Source organism: Etheostoma cragini, chromosome 17 (assembly GCF_013103735.1).
Source record: "Etheostoma cragini isolate CJK2018 chromosome 17, CSU_Ecrag_1.0, whole genome shotgun sequence".
Taxonomy (NCBI): Eukaryota; Metazoa; Chordata; class Actinopteri; order Perciformes; family Percidae; genus Etheostoma; species Etheostoma cragini.
This window is the reverse complement of record NC_048423.1, coordinates 20,690,465-20,706,322: the sequence shown is the minus strand read 5'-3', so window position 1 is coordinate 20,706,322 and position 15,858 is coordinate 20,690,465. Positions and strand designations below refer to the sequence as shown.

Sequence of the window (15,858 nt, the reverse complement as noted above, 5' to 3'; positions counted from 1 at the left end):
GCGTGAATGCTCTGAAACACAAACAGTACACAGCAAACATGTTGGTGTGTAATCATGGTTGCTAAAGTTCATGTACTTAAACGCCATTAGACACAAAAGCATGGAAAACTAGGGTCCAGGTTGAAAAATAACAAAGTTACCCTTAAATACAACAGAAATGAATTCTTATAAAAAAGTAAGATACTCAAACTGTGAGCTGGCTGGTGCTCCACATATTAGTGGATAAAAATCACTGACATTCACTGTCTGTGAAATCATCCACAGCTACAAGATAAACACTGGCTTCTATGGAGTACAGTGGAGTAACCTGTGCGTGTGTGTCTGTGTCCTGCAGGCCCCGGTGCGGTCTCCAGAGCAGTTCAGAGCTCTGGGGCTCAGTGCTCCATCTGGTGTGCTGCTGGCTGGACCTCCAGGATGTGGAAAAACTCTGCTGGCCAAGGTTCCCCACCACAGCAACACAAATATACCCAATAGTTCACTAAGTACCACAGCCCTGTTATATCTTTGAACAGTTATCTTTGTAAACTATCTAGTATTCTATAATTGTCTTTCACCTTCCTCACAGATTATTTTCAATCAAAATAGATCCTGAATGATAAGATTAGTCCGATGTCTATTGAAGGCCTGTATATACAGTATGAAGCATCTAAGGACCAGTCCTAGGAAGTGCCAGGAAAATTTGACCAAGACTAAAACTGCTTCAGAGAGCTGAGAGTAGGATTACCCAGGGATTTCACCAGGCACAGATGTGCCGAGATCCAGTCGCGCTGTAGTCTTGTTCTGTCATACACCATGCGTCATTCCATAATGGGAGTGTCCCAATAGTTGGGCGTTTTGCCTGCCGGACTTGCAGACTTTGTTTTTTGGTCAATTTTTCTAGATATTTCTGCCTCTACTATAAAAGTAAGTAGTCTCCATAATTAAACAACTTCTTCCGTTTACTCCCGATATGAACAATATGGATCAAAGATTTGTGGCTGTGTATTAGTTGTTTAAATAATGTAGTGATGTGATATACGGTGGGGATTCTTCACAGGCTGTTTATTCTGAAAACTGACCGGATGCTCTATCCACTCTCTGTGGCTTCCGCGCCCCTTGGCTCCGCTAAAAATAGACCTGGCATATATTTTTAGTCGCGACTGGTACTCTAGAGTGGCTGTGATTGCACCGATGTCTGTGGCACCGCCAGAACACAGTGCAGACGTGCCCGGTGGAATTTAGGGGTCACGTATTCATTCATTCAACTCCCTGCAACAGTGTTTGATGATAAATCTTTGTCATTTTGACACAAAATCAAATATTGTTCATGTATATTTTAGTATTGTTTTATGAAAGGTGGATTTAGTTTTTTCAAAAGAGAAAGCCTGGTGATTGTCTCACTGCTGGTTTCTGTGTTGTCTCCTGACAGGCAGTGGCCAATGAGTCAGGCCTCAACTTCATCTCTGTTAAGGGTCCAGAGCTGCTCAACATGGTGAGTCACTGAGCGGCAGGACATGTTGATGTCATAGAGGCTGCCTGAGTATTTGTGGCATTTGTACAGTCAACAGACTCTCACTTATCAACCTTTAACCACATCTCTGTGAGGCTCATTCAGTGTGTGCGTTTCTGTTTATCATGATGATTTGCTGCGACCTTTTATTGATTCCTTTTTTCCAACTTTTGTGTTGTTCTCTTTGAAGTAACCCTTGCACCCAATATTGTAAAAGATCTTGGTGCAGTGGAGCTCAACAGTGACCCCCAACTTTTTGAATGGCTTTGGTTCCGGAAGTGATAGAACATAAACTACTTTAACGTAGATTTTCTATAAGGCTTTATTACCTGGTACCGGATTGGTGCATAAACTCCAGTACTTCCCGATACTGATACTAGCGTTTTAGGCGGTTTTCTGGCGGTTTTCTGGGGCGGTACAGATACTGGTATCGGTCCCGGAACATCTCTACTTGATACTATGGAGACAATTTGGTCAGTGCCTAAAAAGTATTGAACTTGGTACCCAGCTCTAGTTTAGACATTATGGCTAATAATCAAAATCCTTCTGGAGGACACAAATGGAATTTTCACTTCCGCAACCACACAGTTGAGCTATACAAGTCATCTCTGTTGTCCTTATCCACCGCACCATGAGTTAGAGAGGGCTGATGTTAAAACCCACTGGTTGCACTAACTGATGGATCTCTGTTTGCAGTATGTGGGAGAGAGTGAGCGCGCCGTCAGACAGGTCTTTCAGAGAGGACGCAACTCGGCTCCTTGTGTCATATTCTTTGATGAGATTGACGCGCTGTGTCCTCGGCGCTCAGGCCATGAGGTGAGAGGGATGGGCATCCTGCCTTAGAAAGGAATCTATGAGCGTCATGTTCAAAACATCATATTCTATAATGCAACACAGCTTCTGCATTGTGTGGAGCGTCTGGTCAGTGGATGCCATTGCAAATACTAGATGTAACATAAAGACAGCAGAAGCAGTCAGGGTACAGCAGCAGGGGTGTCGGGGGGGGGGGCTTTCCTTTTTGGAGAGTTGATGTACATCCCCCTTGGGAAATATAATATAGTGGGATTTCCAAACAACTTCAATAACTGCAAACAATGTGTTCAGGTGTTGTATGTTATCTGCCGTCCGTTGTTATTAAGCATTTATTCTTAAAACAAAAGAGTAAGGACTAGAGCTGCAAAGATTATTTGGTTAGTTCATCAGTGTCAACTATTAAATTAATCCAACTATTCTAATCATCGATAAATTGTTTTAAGTCTTTGGACATTCTGTGGAAAAAAGAAGACATCTTGGGCTTTGGAAACATTGATCCATATCTTTTACCATTTTCTGACATTTTATAGACCGGACAATGAATAGGTTGCAGCCCTAACGAGGACTCTTTGAATAGTCACATGTTTACTCTATATTTATTGGTCATTTTTGTCTGCTTTTAGACAGATGAAAAAAGCTGACTATCTTCTAAATATAAAAAAAACATGTTTTTAAATCACATTTCTTATAGCTATAATAGGAACCCATTTATTGATTGTTACACTGTGTGTGTGTGTGTGTGTGTGTGTGTGTGTGTGTGTGTGTGTGTGTGTGTGTGTGTGTGTGTGTGTGTGTGTGTGTGTGTGTGTGTGTGTGTGTGTGTGTGTGTGTGTGTGTGTGTGTGTGTGTGTGTGTGTGTGTGTGTGTGTGTGTGTGTGTGTGTGTGTGTGTAGTCAGGAGCCAGTGTGCGGGTGGTCAACCAGCTGCTGACAGAGATGGACGGCTTAGAGACTCGAAGGCAGGTCTTCATCATGGCTGCGACCAATAGACCAGGTACGCATCCATTTCGACCCTTGTCTCTCATTGCCAGGCCTTTCTCCAAAGCACTAACTTAGACTTAGAGACTTAGACTTACAAAACGTTTGGATAGAAAATAAAGAGGTACAAAAAATACAGTATAGAAAAAACAGTATAAAAATAACAATAAACAAAGTTTTAGCTATAAAATACCTTTAGCATAAGTTATCAGTTAAGAGCAGTTAGTGTCCAGGTATGTATGCGAGTAGATTATTAATTAATCAATTGCACAGTGAAAGAGTGGCTACCACCTTCCTGCCTGTTCTGTTCTGTTCGGTTCTGTCCTCTCTGCCCTATTTCCTCCACCCCGGAGTGAGGAGTTGTAGAGTCTGACGGCATGAGGGACAAAGGAGTCCTTTAGTCTGTTGGTCCTAAACTTGGACAGCTGCAGCCTTCCACTGAACAGGCTCCTCTGGGTGCTGATGACTGTGTGCAGGGGGTGGCTGGCATAGTCAGTAATGTCCAGCAGTTTGTCCAGTGTCCTCTCTGAGTCCAACTTCATGCCGGCCACAGAGCAGGCCCGCCTGATCAGTTTATCCCATCTGGAGGTGTCCTTCTTTGATATTCTGCCCCCTCAGCACAGCACAGTGTAGAAGAGGATGCTGGCAACCACAGACTGTCTCAGGAATCTCCTCAGGAGATACAACCTGGTTTGTGTCTTCCTGTACAGGTGGCTGGTGTGTGTTGTCCAGTCCAGTTTGTTATCCAACCACGGCGGAGGTATTTGTATGAGTTGTAACAGTCCAAGGTATACAGGGTGAAGAGAAGAGGGGCCAGCACTTGCCCTGGTGGGCTCCAATGCTGCTGACCACAGTGTCAGACATGATGTCCTTTAGCCTGATGTATTGTGGCCTGTCAGTGAGGTAATCCTTGATCCTGTCTACCAGATACTAGGGCTGCACAATTAATCAAATTTTATTCACGGTCACAATTGTGACTTCCCACGGTCAAATTTGCGTGATTTCATAGAACATTCTGGGTTCATTTGCAAAGCCCATCTACCGCCCCATAAACCACTGTCTGATCATTTGTCAGTCGGAGTTGTTCCTTGCATCGCGTAGCTTAGTTTCTAGATGTAGACAGTCACAGAGGACAGAGTAACGTGAGGAAAATTCAACAGATAACAGTCGGTTATTCGTCGGTCTCAAGGTTTACCAGTTTATTAGTAAACTCAACATTTTGTCCTGCAGATACCTGTGCTAGTTAGTTGCCTGTGTTAGATCTCTTTTCTTACTCTCCACGCAGCCCCGCCACACAGCGGCGCTGGTCCACTGCTGACATTATTCTACAGTTTTAACTGTTAATAAAACAGCTGTATATGGTTAAGCATGACAGGCAAACCTGTATTTATACCAGTGTTTTAGTTACCTCTGCAATTGCGAAAAACACTCCAGAAGTTATTGAATGCAACTAACTTCAGTTGGTAGAGTAATAGCGTGTGAGACGGAGCCTGCTGGACCTGAGCGAGAGATGTGACCCATGACAAGAATATCATAGTTCTTAAAAAGTGTACATAAACAGTGATGATACAGACATTTCATACACACGAGGTGTGTAATACCACTTACCGTTTGTTTGACCCGTGCTGGACCAATTCATGATCCAGCTGTCACTCTGTGAGTACGTCCGTCGCGCTCACTCTTTCTCCCTAGCTCTTTTAATCAGTTATTGTTGAAAACAAGGGAAATGGTTTTCTCAGAGATATATTAAAAAAAAAATACATATATATACACTACCGGTCAAAAGTTTGGGGTCACTTACAAATTTCCATTCCACTCCATTATAGACAGGATACCAGCTGATCTGGGTGGGGGGCTGATCTTTAATGCAATATCTACATTTCCCATTATCAGCAACCATTCATCCAATGTTCCAAAGGCACATTTTGTTTACTAATCTGATATTATTTTAAAAAACTAACTAAGAAAACATTAAACAACCCTTTTGCAATTATGTAAGCACATAATGTAATCTAGAAACTGCTGCCCTGGTTAAAAAAAACAAGGCAACTGATCTCAGCTGGGATTCTGTCCATAATGGAGTCCAATGGGAATTTGTGAGTGACCCCAAACTTTTGACCGGTAGTGTATATCCTCATCCTCTATTTATTTTAGATAGCTAATTTTCATTTACATGTGTTGCAGCTGTATGTCTGTGACGGACCAAGCAGTTAAGCATGAGGAGTCAAAAGAGAAATTCTAAAGTAAGAGTTTTTATTTCCCAAAAATAGTTAGAACAAGGTAAAGATAATGCTTTGGGTCCTTAATAGAGGTCAAATAAACAAACAGTAACTAAGGCTCTGAAAATAAGAGACTCAAAAAAATACAACTGACCTTCCTAACAAAGAAACAAAGGGGACTTATATATTGGCTGATCAGACCAATTTAAACACACAGGGGGATAACTGCAAACTAACTTCAGAAACAAATAATGCCAAACCTATCTAAAATATATTCCAAATAAACACTTTTACTTATCATACCTAAACAGAACATTACTCTATATAAAATCTAAACCCCAGAATACCTACAGCAAGAATAAAGCTACCCCCCCTGGACATATCAAGCAGTGGTAGTGTCCAATTAGGTCACCTCCCCTATAAAGTTGCTCCTTCTCCAAGCACCACCCCTTTTAAAGACAGCAGACCTGGATCCCTCCCGGGTGTGGACTCCAACTGGTAAGCTCAAAAGAAAAACGGTTATATAACAGAATGACCATCCAAAAGTAACTAATAGTGCGCCCTTGCTAAAAGCCACTTCTGTATAAATCAAAAAAGTATGATGTATATGAAATGAAACAAGTGTCCTGCAAGTTATTTGTAACTGAATAAATGGTTGCAACAAATGAAGGTGTATAATCAAAAGCGTATAAACTAAACCTAAGGAAATATTTAAGTGCATGAGGTTACCGCTCTTAAGCTGGTTGTGTGGCCATGAATGTGGCCATCACAATGGAACATACAACTTCAACATAAGAAGAGTGTAGCGTAATATGGATGTGAAAGCAGTTAAGTATAAATATCCTATTTGACCATAAAATATGTTTTGTTTAAAATCAACAAATAATGGTGATAATTAATCGTGATCACAGTATTGATCAAAATAATCGTGATTATCATTTTGGCCATAATCGTGCCGCCCTACCGGAAAAAAAAGGCCCATACAATATTAAATGAAGTAATACAGTGACGTGAACTATTTAAATTGGCTGGATACATGGTTAAACCTCATTTGCGCTCAAAACGTCCCAGTTACAGAGTAAATTCCATAGACATATTTGTTGTATATTATTACAATCATTCGACAAAAGGACCAAGCAGGCCTACCTGTTTGTTGTTGTTTCGTAAAGTGAACAGAGTTTAAGAACGGCACACAGAGAAAGGAAGGTGAGGGACATGAAAATGTAAATGTGCTGTATTTATATAGCGCTTTTCCAGTCTTAACAACTGCTCAAAGCGCTTTTACATCTACAGGAAACATTCACCATTCACACACATTCATACAGTGTGGCCGGGGCTGCCGTACAAGGTGCCACCTGCTCATCAGATAAACATTCACACACATTCACACTCCGAAGCACCATCTCGGGGTTCAGTGTCTTGCCCAAGGACACTTCGACTTTTTCACTTCGACAATTGTCCTGGGAATGTACTTCCGTTGATCCAGACTAGTCAGACCTGAACCGCTCAGCGTAGACCAGCGGATGTATGAACCAAGCTGAGGTGGTTCCAGTTTCCTGGCTCATCAGAATGGAAGGACTGCTGGAAGAATTATATTACTGCACTAAGTACACTTTTTATATTATGTATGTGACTTTTTTTATTCACTCCATTTTACAGGGAAATATTGTACTTTTTACTCCAACAGTAAAGTTTGGGGTCACATACAAATTTCCATACCACTCCATTATAGACAGAATACCAGCTGATCTGAGTGGGTGACTGATCTTTAATGCAATATCTACGTTGCCCATTATCAGCAACCAATGTTCCAAGGGCACATTATGTTGTACTAATCTGATATCATTTTTTTTTAACTGAGAAAACATTGGAGAACCCTTGTGCAATTATGTAAGCACTTAATGTAATTTGAAAACTGCTGCCCTGGATAAATAGCAACGCGACTGATCTCAGCTGGTATCCTGTCTATAATGGAGTGCAATGGAAATTTCAAAGTGACCCCAAACGTTTGACATAGTGTACACTTAAAAATACATTACAATGTTAAAGATTAAACCAGTGGTTCTCAGTGGAGTGAGGTAGGTAGGACGGGCCCCTAATGCACGTTATTATAACTAGTTATAAAACACACACACACACACACACACCAAGTAGGTATACTTATATATTGAATTTTACAGTCAAATGAGTTATGAGTAAGGGTAGTCGTGTTAGGAGAGAGGCCAAAGAGGAAGCTATCAGGACCATGGTTGTCCGTGGGCTGGAGAATGGAAAAGCCAAATGCTTTGCTACCTTCTCCTCCTGTTCTTTTTTCCTCTGGGCTTTTTTTCTAGAGCCGCTTTTTTGTTTGAAAGACATTCTTAGCTTGTCAGGCTCTTACTGTCACGGATTTTGCCACTAAACTAGCACGTACTGTAGCTACCATATGTCACATAGTCTTGGGTCAGTGTATCTTTTGGTCATTTGATTTTCATTTCATAAACTGGTATTGGACCTATACCAGTGTTGCTTTCAGCACAGGCTAAAATCCCTGGTAATATTTACAGTCTATGCTTTGGAACCCTGCTCTTGCTTTAATTTTAAAATATCACAATTATTTAATTCCCTCTCCCTGCCTCACTCCGACTCTCCATTAGCTGGTTATCAGACGAATCTGCCAAGCTTTCTCTCTTCTGTTTTCTACATGGGTGTATTAAGGTATTATTTTATTTGGCAGGTAGTGATATGGTTTGATGCACTAAGCCAGGGAGGCTAGCTAGTGCGGGTTTTCGAAATGATTCATAGAATTTCAAAAATCGATACAAAAGTCTGAATCGTACACCCCTACTAGCTAGTTGCTTTTAGTCTGAGTCTGTAAGATAACCAAACTTAAATTAAATATAACGTGCAAATAGGAAAATGAACGTTACATACAAAATAAAGTGCCCTGAAATAAATCAAAGTAAAACATGTATTTAGTAGTTCTCTCAAACGATTAAAATATATAATCACATTACGGTCATAGTTAAATTGCAATTAATCACACATTTTTATGTATTTGCTAGTTGCGTTTACGGAAGTAGAATTTTAAATGCAGAACTTGTTATAAACAATTTTTTACATTGTTGTATTGGTACCTTTTAATGTTTAAGTATTTGTTATCTTAAAGGCCGTCACTGTCCTGTCTCTTGCCAGATATCATTGACCCTGCCATCCTGAGGCCAGGTCGTCTAGATAAAACCTTGTATGTGGGTCTGCCACCTCCCGCAGACCGCCATGCCATCCTGCTCACCATTACTAAGGTACATGTTAACCAGAGATACCAGACAGGGCCCTAAAGTACATGGAGTTAAGTCAAATTACCCATAATGTAATCTTATGTAGATAGAAGGGTTCATTTTGTTTGTTTTGTTTCTCATTTTTTAGACCTACTCCTTTCACTGTCACCTAAATTAGCATTACATTCATTTCCACTGCGCTGTGATGATTACAATTTTTTTTTTTTTTAAGGTTTTAACTGTGCCAGCTGTAAAAGGTTAAGGAAGAGAAAGACCTTTTTTTTCCTTGGGTAGCTCGTAAGTCTTCAGCCTGTCGCATGGCTAGATTTTTAACTGTCAGCCTCAAGTGTGTTTGATTTGTTTACAAGACACTTGACCACAACAGGTCTTTTGAGCCACAAACTGTTGCTTTGGCTCGTTATGCTGTGGTCAATTCTGAAACAGCTAGCAGAAAAACAACTCTAACATCTAACACCTGTACACTACCATGTAACGGACCTGTACACTGGAAAGTGTAAAGGCATAGTTAACTTCACTTTTGAAGGGGCTAGGCTACCAGTTTCCCCCTGCTTGCAGTCTTTGTGCTAAGCTAGGCTAACCACATCTCTGACCACCATCTTTGAATGCTCCGAGATACACTAGCTGTTGATCTTCCGTAGGGAGGGACCAAACCTCAGCTGGGGCACGATGTCTGCCTTGAAGAGATCGCCTTTGACGAGCGCTGTGATTGCTTCAGGTAAGTCCCAGCAGGACACCCCTGCTGTCCTCGGAAACACTTAACATTTTCATATGCTTTCTTCTCTTAGTGGGAAAATGAACTTTACAGTGTTTGTTCTTTTTCTGAAGTTGCAATGCAAAGTGTGTCTATGTGTGTGTTTTTCAGTGGCGCTGACATCACTGCTTTAGTAAGGGAAGCATCGGTCAATGCCCTGAGGATCTACCTGAAGTCCCAGCCTTCACCAGCTTCTTCCTCTGGTAACTTTACTCCTAACTCTGCATACCCGTACAGTGTTTAGTTTTTAAAGATAGAACCGTAATAGCATATGGAACAGGAAGTAGTGATTGTAAAGAGTCCCAGGGTGTGAATTCGGTTTGTGTTCTAGGCAGAGTTTGAAATGTGGGAGTAAAAATTGTGTAAATGTAACTCAAAAGAATCCATGTACGATTTATTTGCATAATGCATGACACTTATGTTTTTTATTTTTCAGATGTTTGACGATCATGTTTATAAAATGGTACTGTCCTGTTTTTTAGCAAATTACATTAAGAACTACTTCTTAAGTCTAATGCAGTTTCAACATCCAGTCAAGGCCAAGGCCACGTTGAGTCTTGAGTCCAGACCAAAACAACATCTCATTTTTTTCTTTTTGTTTATGCTGAACTGTGAAAACATTGCAATCACTCAGTACAGCACTTTGTTTCAAAAAATAAAGTCTGACTATGGAGGAACCAACTGGGAAAAACATATAGCAGAAACAGAAAATTCCTGCACAATCTGACAAACTATGAACGTCTGATATATTTGCACACATTTGGCTGAAGACTGAACTGAAAAGGGAAAACATTATTCACAGTTGTAAACGGTGTTTGGTGTTTTTTGCCGTCTCCTTCCAGGCAGCGCAGCAATGGTTATGTTTAGGGTTAGCTGTCTGGAAGGCAAAGGTGGAGGCAAAAATCACCATTGAGCGATGCTACAATGAGTGGAAAGGGCAAGTTAAAAATTGGTAACTACCGTAACTTTGACTTGGACTGTGTTTCATGCGTAGGTGACTGTTGTGTTCATTGTTCCACAGGTCACACATACTCTGCTGGCTCTGTCGCTGACATCAGAGTGAGCAAACAGAACTTTGATGATGCCTTCAAGAAAGTTCGGCCATCTGTGTCCAAAAAGGTAAGAGTGTGAACGGTACAGTGGTTGCCGCGTGACATGTAAAACCTGAAAAAATAAAGGGCGGGAGGGAAAGTCTGGTCTGAACCAGTACCGGTCCATCAGGAAATAGCAACTTGTGGAATTCCAAAGTCAAGGAACAATACCACATTATCTACTTTGAAACATTTGTGCTAAAGGCAGAAACTATTGTTCAAGCAATAGAACAAGAAACCTGTAATTTACCATTAATAAAACAAAAATGTAAGTTACCATTACAGTATTGAATGACGAGGCATTTTTTTATGGAGGCAATTTGGTCGGTGCCTTAAAAGAATTGTATTCGGTACCCAGCCGGCAGGCAAACACTTTAGCTTATTCATTGTATCCCCCGGAGTTGGAAAAGTTGATACATACCCTTCTCATTTCCGTGCGTGCTGTGGCTCTGCCTGACACCCCCAGCATTAGCTTAGGGAGCAGTAGCTAGTTGGAACCAGTTACCTGCATGATCTTTGCTAGGGTAATCTAATGCTGGGGGCGTCAGAGTTACAGCAGGGCTCACACATCCTTCTTAAGGTCCTATTTCAGACGACTCAGCTTTTATTTCCGTGTGTGAAAACCACAAAAGTACAGTGACTGTGTGTTCCCTGTGCAGGACCAGAGGATGTACGAGCAGCTGAGAGAGACGCTCAGCAGATAACTACGAGACCAGAGCCCCATACAACTTTTATTATGGAATAATTGTGTCATGTATATACACATTTTATTAGGGTTGAAACATAATACTGATTCCTGCTTTTACAATAAAACTTGTGTGTGAAAAAGACTTGTGTGCACATTAATTGCACACAAGTGCAACATGTTTTATCCAAAGCAACATATTCTACCATATTAGACACAGAGGCTTGCAAAAGTATTCCTAGCCCATGAACTTTCCACATTTTGTCATGTTACGATGTATTTCATTGGGATTTTATGTGATAGACCAACACAAAGCGGCACATAATTGTGAAGTGGAAGGAAAATGATACATAATTTTTCAATATCTTTTTTATTAAAAAAAACTTAAAAGTGTGATGTGCAAAAGTATTCAGCCCCCTTTACTCTGATACTCCTAAATAAAATCCAGTGCAACCGTTGGCCTTCAGAAGTCACCTAATTGGTAAAAAGAGTCCACCTGTGATTAGTCTAATCTCAGCATAACTAAATCTAAACTCAGTATAAATACAGCTGTTTTGTGAAGAACTCCGTGGCAAAAAAAAAAAAGAATCAGAAGGCCTCAGAGGTTTGCTAGAGTGAACATTCATCAAACCCAAGGAATATACCAGACAGATCAGGGATGAAGTTGTGGAGAAGTTTAAAGCAGAGTTAGGTTATAAAAGAATATCCCAAGCTTTGAACATCTCACTTTTCAATCCATCATCTGAAAATGGAAAGAGTACGACACAACAACAAACCTACCAAGACATGGCCATCCACCTAAACTGACCAGCCGGGCAAGGAGAGGATAAATCAGAGAAGCAGCCAAGAGGCCCATGGGAACTCTGGAGGAGCTGCAGAGATCCACAGCTCAGGTGGGAGAGTCTGTCCACAGGACAACTATTAGTCATACGCTTCACAAATCAGCCTTTATCAAATCTTGGCAAGAAGAAAGCCATTGTTGAAACAAAGCCATAAGAAGTCCTGTTTGCAGTTTGCCACAAGTCGTCTGGGGGGGAACGCAAACATGGAGGAAAGTGCTCTGGTCAGATGAGACCATAATTGAAGTTTTTGGCATAAATGCAAAACTCTAGGTGTGGCGGAAAACTAACTGCACATCACCCTGAACAGAGTATCCCCACCGTGAAACGTGGTGGCAGTATCATGCTGTGGGGGTTCTTTACTTCAGCAGGGGCAGGGAAGCTGGTCAGACATGGATGAAGCCAAATTCAGGGCAATCTTAGAAGATACTTGTTAGAGTCTGCAAAAGACTTGAGAACGGGGCAGATGTTCACCTTCCAGCAAGACAACAACCTCAAACATACAGCCAGAGATACAATGGAATGGTTTAGATCAAAGCATATTCATGTGTTAGAATGGCCCAGGCAAAGTCCAGACCTAAATCCAAATGAGGACAGTATCTCTGGCAAGACTTGACAATTGCTGTTCACAGATGCTTACCATCCAATCTGACTATTTTGCAGAAGAAGAATTGGCAAAAATGTCAGTCTCCAGATATGCAAAGCTGGTAGAGACATACCCCGAAAGACTTGCAATTGTATTTGGGTACGGCTGTGGCTCAGAGGTAGAGCGGTTGCCTGCCAATTGGAAGGTTGGTGGGTCCCATGTCAAAGTGTCCTTGGGCAAGACACTGAACCCCGAGTTTCCCCTAATGCTATGCCATCGGAGTGTTAATGTGTGTGACTGTTTATCTGATGAGCAGGTGGCACCTTATATGGCATCCTTGGCCACAGTGGACGAACATGGGTGAATGGTGAATGGTTCCTGTATGATGTAAAAGAGCTAAGACTGGAAATGCACATTTACATTTAATTGCAGCATAAGGGGTTAAACAAAGTATTGTGTTCAGTTTTTAATTTGTAAAAACAATTTTAAAACATGTAAGTTTCCTTACACTTCACACTTACACACCACTTTCTGTTGGTCTATCATGTAAAATCCAAGTAAAATACATTTTTGGTTGTAACGTGACAAAATGTGGAAGCCTCTGTGTGAGTAGCACGGCTATGGCTCAGTGGTAGAGCGATCGTCTGTTAATTTGAAGGTTGGTTGTTCAATCCCTGGTTCTGCAGTACCGTGTCCTTGGGCAAGACACTGACCCCTGGGTTGATCCTAATGCTGCGCCTTCAGAGTGTGAATGTTAATCTGATGCTGTCTTGTGTTTCCATACAAACTGTTTGTAACAATTAGTTAAAGGCTGAAAGTGTGTTACGCCTCAGAGCTTTGTTTTCGTTTCTCTGCTCCCTTTGTGGTCTTAGGTTCAATTTTATGAATACATTTACTGATGAAATCTGCTGAAGAATGGAAAATGTCCATCCATCCATCTTTGACCGCTTATTGGGTCGCTGGGGCAGCAGCTCCAGTAGGGGACCCTAAACTTCCCTTTCCCGAGCCACATCAAGCAGCTCCGACTGGGGAACCCGAGGCGTTACCAGGCCAGGTTGGAGATATAATCTCTCCACCTTGTCCTGGGTCTGCTTCACACTCAGCTGCAAACCGTTCCAGTGAGTGCTGAAGGTCACAGACCGATGATGCCATCAGGACCACATCATCTGCAAAAAGCAGCAATGAGATCCTGAGTCCACCAAACTGCAACCCCTGTTGGAGCTAAATCCTGCTCCATTCTCTGGGTTCATTCAATTAGTAGTCAAAATCTCAGATGTTCATGTGAATCCATTTATTACATAGGATATCCTGAGACAAAGTTACCTGGATCAAGCTGTCGCAGCTCTCCCCTTCCTTTGACTGACTCTTTGGCTCTCGGACCCCCAGTATTATCTCACAAAGGGTGGGGTCTTTAGACCACAGTGATGTGTGTGTGCTTATACGTTATCTTTTCAGTTGGAATGTGACTGAAGGTTTATGACTCTCAGTTTAGGAAAAAATCTGTGGGGGTAAAAGGCTGAAACCAGACTCAGGGAGCATCCCTAACAATCAATTCTACTTCTGACACAATTAGGAGAGCTGGATTATAACAAAATGTAGCAGAACATCTTATATTATAAAACAGAAGTATTGCAAAACAACTCAATGTAACAAATAATGAACCATATACTTACAACAACAAACTTAATGCATGACCAACATGTCTTCATTTATGCTGAAATAATGCTTTTACCTTATATCTTGAATGTATAATGCAAAATCACACACAATGTTTAAGCACTTATACAATTTTAAATCCCAACACCCCTCCCCGCCCCGACTACGCCTCAATATCCTGTCCATAAATATTATAAACAGGATTGGTGACAAAGCGCAGCCCTGGCGGAGGCCAACCCTCATCTGGAACGAGTCCAACTTACTGCCGAGAACCCGGACACAGCTCTCGCTTTGGTCATAGAAAGGTTGGATGGCCCTAAGAAGGGACCCCCTCACCCCATACTCCCACAGTTTCTCCCGGGGGACCTGGTCATACGCCTTTTCCAGATCCACAAAACACTTGTAGGCTGGTTGGGCATAATCCCAGGCTCCCTCCAAGATCCTTGCGAGAGTAAAGATCTGATCCGTTGTTCCACGACCAGGACGGAATCCGCATTGTTCCTCTTCAATCCGAGGTTCGACTATCGGCCGAACCCTCCTTTTCAGGACCTTGGAGTAGACTTTACCAGGGAGGCTGAGAAGTGTGATACCCCTGTAATTGGGACACACCCTCTGGTCCCCTTTTTTGAAGAGGGGAACCACCACCCCAGTCTGCCACTCCTTAGGCACTGTCCCAGACTTCCACGCAATGTTAAAGAGGCGTGTCAACCAAGACAGCCCCTCCACAGGGGCTCCTGAGGTGGCGAACGGTTTTCCAGAAGCACCTTGGGGCCGACCAAAAGTCCATCTCCATGTCTTCTCTGAACTTCCCCCATACCCGCTGCTTTGCCTCTGTCACGGCAGAGGCTGCAGCCCTTCAGGCCCATCGGTACCCCGCAACTGCCTCCGGAGTCCTCCGGGACCACATATCCCGGAAGGCCTCCTTATTCAGTTGGACGGCTTCCCTGACCACCGGTGTCCACCAGGGTGTTCGTGGGTTACCGCCCCTTGAGGCACCTAAGACCCTTAGACCACAGCTCCCCGCCGCAGCTTCAGCAATAGAATCTTTGAACATTGTCCAGTTGACAGCTCTGCCCCTCTCTTCACCCGAGTTTCCAAAACATACGGCCTCAGATCAGATGAAACAATTATAAAATCGATCATTGACCTTTGGCCTAGCGTGCTCTGGTACCACGTACACTTATGAGCATCCCTATGTTTGAACATGGTGTTTGTTATGGACAATCCATGACTAGCACAGAAGTCCAACAACAGACAACCACTCTGGTTCAGATCAGGGAGGCCGTTCCTCCCAATCACGCCTCTCCAAGTATCTCCATCATGCCCACGTGTTCGTTGAAGTCCCCCAGCAGAACTATGGAGTCCCCTACTGGAGCCCCATACAGGACTCCATTTAAGGTCTCCAAGAAGGCCGAATACTCCGAACACCCGTTTGGTGCATATGCACAAACAACAGTCAGAGTCCCCCCCCCCC

The 15,858-nt window shown here is 42.3% G+C and overlaps 1 protein-coding gene across 5 annotated transcripts in view; it reads left to right on the top strand.

The window, feature by feature from the left end:
* Nucleotides 1–11,439, top strand: part of nvl (nuclear VCP like) — a 40,172-nt gene extending 28,733 nt beyond the window's left edge. For all 5 annotated transcript variants that reach the window (XM_034899240.1, XM_034899238.1, XM_034899239.1 and 2 more), the window contains exons 16-24: nt 335–439; nt 1,409–1,471; nt 2,186–2,305; nt 3,196–3,295; nt 8,673–8,779; nt 9,415–9,491; nt 9,639–9,730; nt 10,549–10,646; nt 11,278–11,439. In XM_034899240.1, the coding sequence (XP_034755131.1) occupies nt 335–439; nt 1,409–1,471; nt 2,186–2,305; nt 3,196–3,295; nt 8,673–8,779; nt 9,415–9,491; nt 9,639–9,730; nt 10,549–10,646; nt 11,278–11,322 (807 nt within the window). In that variant the 3' untranslated portion in view covers nt 11,323–11,439. The remainder of the gene's footprint in view (nt 1–334; nt 440–1,408; nt 1,472–2,185; nt 2,306–3,195; nt 3,296–8,672; nt 8,780–9,414; nt 9,492–9,638; nt 9,731–10,548; nt 10,647–11,277) is intronic.
* Nucleotides 11,440–15,858: the final 4,419 nt, after the last annotated feature.